Source organism: Parambassis ranga, chromosome 6 (assembly GCF_900634625.1).
Source record: "Parambassis ranga chromosome 6, fParRan2.1, whole genome shotgun sequence".
NCBI lineage: Eukaryota > Metazoa > Chordata > Actinopteri > Ambassidae > Parambassis > Parambassis ranga.
Window position 1 is genome coordinate 7,232,482 of NC_041027.1, and position 12,411 is coordinate 7,244,892.

Below are 12,411 nucleotides of genomic sequence, written 5' to 3' on the forward strand. Positions count from 1 at the left end.
ACACGACATGCGAAACACCAACACACAAACACACACACATAAACGTGCACACTCGTAAACTTTTCTTGATTACCCCTGACCTCTTGACCTGTAATGACACAGCTGCAACTTTCATCAGCCAATCAGCACTTGGCGCCACCCATGTTCTCAGCGACGCTGCCACTGGTCTGATAAAGCCCTCTGATAGGCCCCTGCTGATGCATTTCCTGTTTTGGTATGCTTCTTCGTTTTTTATTTTCTCCACCAGCTGGTCCCGGCATTCCTCAGTGTTGAGGAGGGGGCAGGGGCATTGCCTGGATGTTTATGTTCATGTGCATGTAGGGGTGAGCCTGTGTGTTTGTATGCAAGGGTCTAACTGTGTGTGTGTGTGTTTGGTAGCCTAGATAGTTTGGTCTGGGGTGGGGTCGGTGGAGGGTATGCCTGAAATTGCGGGGGAGGGTATGGGAGGGTTGTTTACATGTGTTGGCGAGAAAGAAATGGGGTACATTGTGGGGGTTGCAGGGTGAATGACATACATGGAGGGGATAATGATAGTCAACAGCTGTTTATGCATGTGTGTGTATGGGGGGTGGAAGGTAGAGATTGGCAAGGCTTAGGTCCGATTTGGTTTGATCAGGTGGTATGATATTATTGCTAATATGGATGGACAGATTTTCTCATGTTACCTTTTGCTGCTGCTGTTGTTGTTTGTTTTTGTTATCCTCTGTGTGTCCAATTCAAGACCAGATGGATGTGAACATCTTTGTGGGTAGCTGGGTGTGTATTTAGGTGGTGATGATCTTTTCCTGAGAGCTCTGTTACCAGGGTCCAATGTCTCTAGTAGCAGGCTTGGAGCAGACATGCCCAGACATGAAAAGTAACACACACACGCACACTCGCGCACACACACACACACACACACACACACACACACACACACACACACACACACACACACACACACACACGCACACACACACACACACACACACACACACACACACACACACACACACACACACACACACACACACACACGTTTTCGTCTCTGGGCAGAAATAATGCCAATATATCACTTGAAACCATAACTTACTGTGACACAGGGTTTCCGTGACACATCTCAAAGTATACACCAGAGGTGGGGTTCCCCAACTTGCCTGACTTTGCTGTACAGATTACGCACTGCAGAGTTCTCTGTACTTCACAATAAGGTTAGGTGGTGTATATCTTGATCTAGTTGGAGTTAATTGAAATTTCTCACTGTCATGAATGCATTAACAGTAGTATAATTGTCTCAAAATCAATCACTGAATTTATTTTAATTCCATTAATTAAACACATGCTCATGCACCAGTCCAGTTTCTAACTCCAAATTTGATAATAATTCTTGGGATAAGATGCTAGCTGAATGGACATGAGTTCATGCAGCACACTTATGCTGATTTAAGGAGTTTTATGCATATAAAATATTTGTGCTGAATTAAGGATTAATTCCTTGTATACATGTATGTGTACATGTCATTGACTATAAGTCACAGTTGTAAACGGCCATTAATATGAATGACACAGAGGCACACATAAACACACTGCTGCAAGCCAAAGCTGACCAAGTTATTTGCCTGTTGCCGGGCTGTGGAGGAGATGTCATTGTAATTGGAGGGAGGGTTGGGGTCATGACCCTGAATGAACCCACAGCAGGATGCTCTTGGTTAGTGGCGTAGTCTCACTACCACTTATCTGTCTTTCACAGAGCAGTGAGAGATGTTTTCAGTATGCTGTGTTTCTCATGCTCAGCACTTATTTTTTAAATGCCTTTAAGGTTCTCATGTCAAATCAATTTTGATATATTCACCTGACTTTTTAAGTAATCATTCTCATCTGGCAGCATTTCCTGAGAGAACAGCAATCCAGTTTTATCTGTTGTATTAACTTTATTTACCACTCCACCCTCTCCTCCTCCCACTCTGTCTCCTATCTCAATCATTTACTCTTTCTCTTTCTGGTTTGGTTTCCTACCAGAAGATTTAAATGTACACACATAGTTGTAGAATGGTGTGTATGTGTGTCAGTCATAGACTAAAGATCAACATGATAGTGTCCTAAAAATGAGGCTACAACATCTTAATTGCCCCCTTGTGGCTGGTTGCAGTATAGGTCCAGTGTTTTCAAAATATAGACCAATGCATGGCGGCCACCACACAATCAACACCCGCCGCCGAGAGACATACACACAGACACACACATACATGCATGCACACATAACAGGTGGACATATTGGCTGAGGTAAGTCTTGGGTTTATATTGTGAAATAAAAACCTTGCATTTTTGCAATCCATTCCTTTAATGACAGAATCTAAAGATTGGAACTAAAACAGGCACAAATTCAAGTGAAAACAATTTGGTCCAGGTATCTGTATGAGCAAACAAGCATTCTACAGCCCTGTAATGTGTGGAGCTGAGGTAGGGGAAGGTCCAGGCAGGGTTCTAGTAAAAATGTATTTATTTTTTTAAGATAAGATAACATAATCCTTTATTAGTCCCCCACAGGAGATTGAACTGAATAAATTCAAAATGCTTCTTGTAGCTTTAAAAATTGTCATTAGATAAACATACAGGTATATTTAACCTATAGCAGCTTCAGAAAGTGTGTGTTTCGATCTGTCTTGCACACACTGCTGTCTTGCACACCCTGATGACCCACTCCACAGACCATCACGACACTGCAACACTCTATCCCGCCCCGGGCCAAGGTGCCACTTCAAATTGTTACCTGGTTTGAGGTCATAAACCCTGCCTCTCCTTTGTGAGTGGACTGTGGACAGACTCCTCAGACAAATGTTTCCCCACAATGATTTCTGGCTTATTAGCCAATTCTTATCATGTTGATCTGTGTTCAACTGTTCATTTTTTGGATATGTTACATTATTATTTATTGTTAGATAAATAAAAATAAGGAAGCAATGTAGTGGTTAGCAGCCAATGGAGAAGCCAAGTTAGGAGCGTGCTCAATGTGGAAGTGGGTGGATGTTTGTGTAGACTCTGGCTCCAAGATGGTGTCTCTTTCCAACATATTTTGGTCTCACTTTTGTACAATGGGCAGAGCTACAGCCACGGTGTCCCTCTTTGTATACAGTCTCATGAATCACATCATGAATGTGAATGTATCTCATTTGCAATCCTTAAATTTGCACATCAGAATTTTTGTACAATACATGTAGAATTCAAGAAATATCCCAGAGATGGACAATAAACAGAACACGCAAGACCACTTAAATCAGTTCTCACAGCAGCTTCACAAATCACCAAAACTCAAGTCTCAGTTGAGGGAAAGTCTCTGTAATTGTGAAATAATTATTATAATTATATATAAATAATAAGAATTATAATTTTAGTCAATCTAAGTCTAGTCACTGAAAAAAGCATCATAAACAAAGTAAACCTGGTGGATTCCAAATGAAGTGAGGTACATTTTGAAAGATAATGGACTGTTTTCTGTAAAAAGCAAAACAAAACAAAACAAACACACAGCTTATTGCACTATCAGTTATTTTTTTTACATCATTTTATTTGTACATGGACACAGATGTTGACATCGGGCAGCCAGCAGTTTCTCATGCTTGGAAAGCTTTGCATAATAAAGTGAGTTAAGTAAACCTTTGTGGTACTCAGAGCACTTTACAATGCTTCTCATTCACCCATTCACATACACAAATGGCAGTAGTGCTGCTATGCACTGGGACCAACTTTGATTTCAGTGTCTTGCCCAAGGATACTTTAGCATGGGAAGCAAACAACCATCTTTGTGATTATTGGTCATCATGCTTGACCACCTTAGCTGCACTTCCTTCCCAGCTGGTCAGTGTAAAGCAACTGGAAGCAAATTATTTTTTTTTACCCTTTTATTCCTTGGCTGTAAATTTGCAGGATGTCAGGTTGCCAAAACTCTGTCCAATAAACAAGCTACTTGTGAGTCCATCTGACTTTTGTTTACAAGCCCTGGTTCACTTGTAATACAGCAGTGGGAACTTAAGTGAACCTCAAAGAAAGATCCAACAATTTGTTTTTTGAGACCAAAGGAAACAGAATGATGTGATCACACCTTAAACTAAATCAGTTTCCCACTGTACAAGTTGCTGAAAACAAGAATGATCAGATAAATTGGCTCTGTGGACACACACAGACTCAGAGATCTGTATCCCAGCGGGGGGCTGCCCTCAGCTCTGATCCTGGTGACCTCACCACTGTGGTCTCTCGTCTTTAGTCTGCCAGGCTTTCCTACCATGTGGTCAAAATGGATTCTACCACAATGTGAACCCCTCTCCGCCTGTCTCACTACCACACACACACAGATACACTAGCAGTACTCAAGATGTTTCTGTGCTTTGCTATGGTTTACCCCACCACATTGCCACCACAGCCACATGAGCCACAACCTCATGAGATTTCTCGCCACATCGTCAACACATCTCTGCCTTTATATCTGGCCCAGATTTGTCTATACTTTAATGAAATCTGGCCACATGTAGCTGCTTTTTTGATAAGCTCTTTCTTGTGATGCTTCTGAATTCTCCCTTGTTGAATACATGGATATGCAGTCTCTTTGGGCTGCCTTGAATGGCTCAGTTTCACTTTTTCAGATCATTTAAAGGCTTGTCAGACTCTCTGACCACATTGAGAGCTCCTCTGTTCATTGATTCGGTCAAGTGTGGTCCAAGAAGTCGGTGTACTTGGCCCCCACCCCACAGTCACATCTTATTTAGCTCCATAATAACTCTTGGTGCTGGAGGTTTTGTGAGAGCACAAAAGAAAGGCTGATCTCAGATTGTAAAAGAGGAGTTATAATGTATATTCTGATGGATTTGATTTTTAAGTTTATTCTGATTATCTGAAAGGAAGTCACCGTTTGACCTAGAGAATTGTTTTACTGCTGTTGAACAGTCTTCACTGCAATAAAATGTTGCTCCAAGCTTATTTTATTTCAGAGGACATAAAATCTGATACCATGAAGGCTATTCTGTGGATTGGAATTATTGGAAAATGAAGTCAAGCCTACTACTACAGTGAATTGAATCATGATCACTGAGGGCCATATTTTGTTTTTTCTTAGTATTTGTGGCATAGTTCTTGTTATGTACTCACCACTCAGAGGCATCAGGATTCTGTGTGTGTGTGTGTCATCTGTGACATTGTGTTGTCTGGTCCTGGTCCAGTTCAGTCTATTCATGTTCTGTATGTTTTTGCTTTGAGAGTGGCAGGTTGAATCAGCCTTTTGTGTCCCCAGCCAGTGACTGTGCCATAATGTTCTATTCAGGTGCAGGTCGGAAAAGCACAGTGCACACCTTCCTGTTCTCATCAAAGACATTTTAACACATTGAGCCAGAACAACTGTGGCTTTCATATTTTATACTTAAATCTCCACTTATAAATAATAAAAGAGTCACCCCTTCACATTTTTTTCCTGTATTGATTTCACATGTATTCCAAGGTTGACTTTTGTCCATTCTTTTAACATTTCCAATTTTTTTCTTCTCTTAACGGAAAATTATGACACATACATGCACACGCACTAGGCATTTTTTCCCCTTAGAGTTGTTTTCAAGTTACGACTTCATGCTCAGTTGTCACTGATCAGAAAGAAAGGTCAGAACGAATACAGTTGTCCTTTGTGCTTGTCTTTCCATCTCTTACCTGGTCTTCTCTCCTTACAGTCTCCTCTTTCTCTTGTGTGCTGTGAAGAGGATTACTTGTGCATGACTCCAGTGTGCATTCACACAAACTGATTTCTGATTTGGTGACATGTCCCACTGAAGTACCCAGGAGGTTTACACTAACTTCACACAGAGAGATTAGTGTCAGCTCAGTGTAACTGCCAAGAAAACAGTATGTAGACACCCATTGTTTTCTCTAATTTGACAGCTGTCCCCAATCAACCGGTTAAAAGTCTGACAGCAGTCCCCAAATGTGACACAGGGCACACTCCCCCAAGTCTTTATCCTTCTGTTTCCATTGATAGAAACTGTGGGTGTAATGGGTTGTTCGTGTGCGTAAGAGGAGTATGTTTACATTGCTTGGCAGTGTGGGGCCTCCTCTCAATATTCCCGGATGACAGCCTGATTCAATTGGGAGCATGGTGAAGATGATGGCAGAGTAAAATATCCACTCCTTCAATTTGTCATCTACGATGCATAGTAGGAAATGGAAAGGAAACACTTGCAGGCACATAATGCTTGACTGTCTGCCTGATTGTCTTTCTCCATTTTTGTCCTTTTTGACCAGACCTTGGTCTTCTCCATAAATCACTCAATATGAACTCATGCATACTGTGTCTCTTTGGCACACACACAAATGCACAGTGAGAGGCAGACTCACAGGAAAGGTCGTTTCAGCTCAGAGCAAACGAAGATGAAGGGGAGATGGGTTTTACCTCTGGTGTGTGATGTATATGATTCAAATAAAAATATGAATGCCCTCCGCCAGCACTTTTTCTCTGTGCGGAAATGTGTCCAGCAGGCGCTTGACATACGCGCGCGCACACACACACACACACACTCAGGGTGTGGCCTGCTGCCAACAATAAGACTTGTTTAACGAGTCTCAGCGCTTTGTTGATTTCAGTCTCGGGGCTTTGTTGTTTTTGTGAATCGTACTCTGTGAGGCCATTATTAATCTTCACTGTGTGTATACATAAGATGTCTAGGCCTGCGCTGCATAACTGGGAGTTGTCATGCGACAGCGTTTGGTTCAAGTTGGGTGAAGTCTTGTTTGGTTCACTGCTTCAATTGTTCATCTTGTTGCCAGGTCTTGTGTTTATAGCACTGGGGTAGACCCCCGTCCTCCATCATCTCCTCTTTCCTCTTCCTCCTCTACCAGTCACTTCCTTTACCTTCATCTTTCTCCTTGCTGCCTTCATATCCTTCTCCTGACTGTTAATCTTAATCCTACAGCAGACTTCCCTTGGTCTGTGTGTGTTCTGGATTCTGCATCCCTCAATGTCAGTCTGTGTGAGTGCAGTCTGACACTGAGGATATTGGCTGTGCTGTCGGTTTCTAAGTGCCTCAATGCTGGTGCCAAACTTAGACAACTCCTCCTGCCTAGGTCTGCACGTTTGTCTCTTTATCTGCAGTACTGAACTCCCTAGAAAACCTCCAGTTTCAAATAGAGGCGTTGCCGCAGAATCACAAGGACAGAGTGGCTCTCCTTTTGATTGAAGGCTGTGCATGTTTTGCTCTAGCTGCTTCTCAAAGCTGGTATCAGCGAGTGTAGTCCCAAATGGCTGGGTTTTGAAGAGTAACATGAATTCAAGCCTGTGTCAAAATAGTAGTTTCCATACTAGTTGTCATGCCACTGTTTACATTTTGGACATATCAGGGATAATTATACAACTCTGTTTCCAAAAATGTTGGAACACTGTGTAAAATGTAAACAAAAACAGAATGTAACGTCTTTCTAGGAAATAATAGAACCCTACATTTAAATATACACCATGCTAATTTTGAATGTGAGGGCAGTAGCACTTTTAAGAACAGTTTCAACAGGTGCATGTTGAAACTGCACCACTATGTCGCATCACCTCTTCTTTTAACAACCAGGAGAACACTTGCTGTAGTTTTGAAAGAGCTCACACTCAAGCCATGATGTCCCGATACCATGATAGCTGCTCTTAAAGGTAGGGTAGGAGATTTCATTCTGATACACTCTTTGTTAAATTAGTGTAACTTCTCTTTGCAATCCGATAGCAACCGATTAGTTTGGCAGTTTCACTTTAAAACGAAGAATATTAATCATCTGTGGAAGCTATAAAACGCTAAAACATCAGCCACTACGAGGCGCACCTGCACGTAGAGTTGTCTGGTTGCACGCTCTCTTCCTGCTCTGCGCGGACCGGAGAGGTACGTGCATGATGGCCGGTCGCAGACTGGTTGGGAGGCGTGGCTTCAGGGTAAGCTCCGAGAGGAAGGGCGTGTGTTTACTTTCAAAATCTGGCTGACTCTCACTGAGTTTTCAAAATCGCCTACCCTACCTTTAAGCCTGCATGATGTACTAAAAGGATTTCAAGCTTTTATTGGTCAAATGACCAATTCATTTTTGGTGATGCAAAGGGCCAGAACTGAACTCAAGTCACTGCAGTGAAGGACTGTAGTGCCATTTGAGCCCCCTCCCCTTTCTCTGAATCTTGTATCCACAATTTTGGTGTAATTTTGGTGAACCGTGAGTGGCAAACTTTTCATGCAGTCTTTTGTTGGCTCCGTCCAAACATTAAGTTGTTTTGAGCCATTACATAAACTTTTAAAGACTTTAAATCATTGCATTCTGTTTTCATTGATATTCTTCACAGTTTCCCAACATTTTTGGAAACCGTGTTGTGTGCACATAAAGACTGGGTTGTGGTTAGTATGTTAATGAAATGACTTCTGGATCTGTTGAAGCCATAAAGTAGCAAGCCTTTCCCACCAGGTTTTTTTTTTTTTTAACTGAAAAATTCAACTTAGGATGTCTGTACTAAGAAATATTACTGGTGGGTCAGATGGGTTCTCTCCAGGAAGTGAAAAATAAAATATGAGAGCTGATCATTGGGCTCAGTCATTGTTTATACATATTTCCTTACATAATTCCATCTACAATATCCATAATATAGAACATCAACTAGGTTTGATAATTTTTTTTCCTCTTCATTTACTGTTATTAGATTATTAATATAAGCAGTCTATACATCTGTACAAAATCATGTCTATAAACTGCGGTTAACAGTGTCCTTGTGAAGCAGCGAACACTACAAATTTTGAATGCACGGGAAAATAAATGAGAGAAAATGAAAACGGTCTGCCGCCACTACTTTTTTAAAATGTGGTAATTTTCTACGAAACATGGTTAACCGAAATCGATGAGCCTTACCTAAGCCAAATTTAGTTAGTCCCAGATTAGAAACTTCAAGACTGCTTGTTTTGATACTCATTTTTTGGATTGATGTGTGTGTGTTTGAGTCTGTGTGAGAGAGAGTGTTCTTTTGTGTTATTAAACAACACATGCACAACAATAATAATATGTACAGTAGACAGTCAGCTCTGTGCTGCATCTTTGGCTGAGTGAGCCTCATGTTGTCTCCCCCTTTGGGAATTAAACCATGCTATGTGGTAATTATATGCATGTTTTTCTTGGTATTTTGGGGGTTGGAGACAGACAAAGTAACATTCAGATCAGAGCCAGACCATTCCATAACGCCTACACACTGACCCAAAACAAAATATTTCACATATTTAGACCAACTCTTGATTGATGTTTGAAGCAATTTATTTTATAGTGACAGGCTTCTATATCTTTAAAATCTATCTATCAAATAGTTATGAAATGTATGGGTCACATGATGGTTGACTGACATGATGTGGAAGCTGTTTGAGTAACAGTCAATTAATTGTTGACCACCTTGTGGACATTTATAAGCATTAAACGTTTTATCAAAATCCAAACACTTTGATTAAAAAATATGCATAAGTAGACAGTACAGTGTTGTACAGTGTTAACAGTGGATGCGTGTTGCCAGGTGTCCATGGGAGAGGGATGTGTTCATGCTTGGACCCATTGACCTGTTATTTTTGTGTGTGCATGCAGGCATGTACAGTATGTGTGCGTACTGTACTTTATGGTGGACTGACACAGACTACTGTTGGGCCAGTTATGCATTAGCCATGGCTAGAGATGGGTTGGTATAGAATAAATAATGGATACCACCCTTTCACTCTGAATAAATCAAGACCAGAGAAACGGAGAGAGATGAGAGATTAAATGTGGGAGAGAGTTGGAGAAATTGAACGCCAAAGAAAGAGCACGTTTGTGTAACTGCTAGAGGAGGACTAGAGGGTGAAACAATGTCCTGAATTCCAAATCAGTATCTCACTTCTCTTCGACTTTGCAAAGAAAAGTTGCAGCTTGGTGTGTATTTGATGCACACAATGTGGTTTATGAAATTATTTTAAGTAGATATTAAACAAGAGTTTCATGGCACATTTTTTTCTCTCTTTACCCCCCCCCCCCCTCCACCCGATCAGGCACAGAACCAGACGTTCACCTTCCCAGATATCTTTCCAGAAAAGGACCGCACGCCGGCGGAGGGGTCTATGGAGGAGATGCAGGAGAAGTTCATGGAGGACGAGAAGCAGAGGCAGAAACTCGACCCCAGGAGAGGAGGGGTCACTGAGTGGTTTGGACTCTAAGAGCTGACCAGGAATTCTGTGCGTGTATGTTTGTGTGGGTATTTCTTTGGGAGCAACATTTATTGATTAACAATGCGACTATTGTGATGTCACTTCTATTTCTGTAAGAAACACTCACATGTGCGTAGTAAAGAAGAATGAGCATGTGTGTGGGAGACTGCAGACATCTGTTTGGTGAGTGTGTGTGTGTTTGTGAGGCTTTGGTCCAGTAACCAGAGCCAGAATAGAATCGGAGGAGGAGAGTGGCTCAGCTCCATCTTTGATGAAACCAGCCCACCATACAGAATCTCTATCACCTCAGGTGACCTTTTCCACTCTCTCCTTGTGCTTTAATATTCCACCTTTGACTCCTCCTCTTTGGTCACACTGCCTCCATATCTCCTCATTCTTTGTTTCTCCTCTGTTTCCTTCTTTCTGTCTGCTCTTTTGTCCCACTTCTTCTTGTGTCTCTTTCAATATTCTTCTGCCACACTAGGAGTGGTATAGTGTGGTATCCCCTAGTAGCCCTGACTTGCAGCCAGTTGGATCTAACTACCTGGACAGCCCACATCCTTTCCTCTTTTATGAGTTTGCCTTGGATTAATTGACCACTTTGGGTAAACAACAATTGAGATGTTGTTTCAGCGAAGCAAGTACATGGAATTTGCAGGAGTGTTGCATTACAGTATTTTGTGGCAGCTCCTCTCGCCACAACTCTGAGAAAAGATTGTACACAGCGTTTGTGTCTGTGTCTTTGCCTAGAATGGAATAACAACTAATAAATGGTCACTTGTTCAAATGTACTCTGCTTACTCGTTCTTGTATTCTGTTTGCCTCATCTCCCACGACTGCTGCGCTGAAAAAACTGGCACTTTGAGACACTGTTTGCCACACAAGCTGGCCTGTGCAAGTGCCAGTGTGGTCTGGTAGCTGTTTTGACAAAGTAATGATCTGTGTTTGAGTCGGGCTAGTGGAGGACTGAGCTCTCTTACCGTAATAAAGCCCATAAAGGGGAGGGACCTCTCCTGGGCTCGCTCAGACCCTCCATTATGCTGAAAGGCCAAGGTTACAGTAAGTGTCCCCCAGCCATGACCACTAATGCTGGCTGGCTAATACAAAGGTCCAGTCCCTGACCTCACCCAGCCAACTCATCTATCACTAGGGAGAATGTCAATATTGATCCTTTTGGCCCATTGTCTGCTGCCTGGAACCACTCGCCCCCTGCATCGCTGTAAAGCAATCTGATTTGGAAGAAACAAGCCTCCATTCTCTCTCAGCCTCCTTCCATCTCTGGTGCCCAGTCTGGACCTCTACTGAAACAGCTGCTTAACCAACTGAGACTGAACTCATTTTCTTTTTTTCTCTCTCTCTCTCCGCCTGGTATGAATAGACCCCACATGAAAGTTGGAAAATCAAGTTCTGGTGTTTGCCAAAGGATAATCTGTCCCTGTTGTCCTCTTGTTCTTTGTCACGGGGATACCCTGTTCCTTCTAAAATCAGATACACACACTTGAACATACCTACCGCAACTGCTTCCTATCATGAAACTGGCAGCGAAAGGCTTGTATTAAATCTCTGTTTAAGGCCTGCTGACAGTGGTGGATGTGTAGTGATTTGGATGCATTTTACTGTGCACATTGAGACACACTTGGTTAATGAGCTCATCTCTTGCTCACATGGCTAAATGTCTCTGAGTCATTTCAGCAGTTTCTGAAGAACAAGTAAACAGGAACAACAAATTAACTGATAAATAGAAAAACATTTGTGTGCAGGAGGAGTGAAACAAGAAGACGTCAAACAGGAGCACCATCTTAAGACTGGCTCTGCAATGACTGAAACATTTAGGGGTGTAATGTATTTATTCATGCTAATAATTACTTGGATGAAAACTGTAAATACTCAAATCTGGAAAAAAATAATGTAAGCTAATTAATCCAGCATTTCAGTTATAAGGTTGTAAGGTGTTAAGGTGTGTGTGAACCAGACTTGTGACTTGACTTGGACTTGGGTATTGTGATTGTAAACAATGTTCATTTCATGGAATTATTTATTTCATTATTTGAGTTTTTAAAATGTGTTATTATGCGCAACGTAATGCAGCCACAAGTTTTGAATTAACTTATGATATAGATGATATAGACTACAGACAACTAACAAGCGAACGGAAACCTGCAGAGTGTGTGGCGTCAGGATAAACGATGCCAGCTCAACAACGTCCAACTTCATCAGGCACCTCAAAAGACCT

The 12,411-nt window shown here is 41.8% G+C and overlaps 1 protein-coding gene across 1 annotated transcript in view; it reads left to right on the forward strand.

Moving 5' to 3' along the window:
- The window catches only part of mrpl23 (mitochondrial ribosomal protein L23), a 31,027-nt gene extending 20,058 nt beyond the window's left edge, over positions 1-10,969 (forward strand). Inside the window, exon 5 of the mRNA XM_028408053.1 lies at positions 10,023-10,969. Coding sequence (XP_028263854.1) covers positions 10,023-10,187 — 165 coding nt within the window. The 3' untranslated portion in view covers positions 10,188-10,969. The remainder of the gene's footprint in view (positions 1-10,022) is intronic.
- Positions 10,970-12,411: the final 1,442 nt, after the last annotated feature.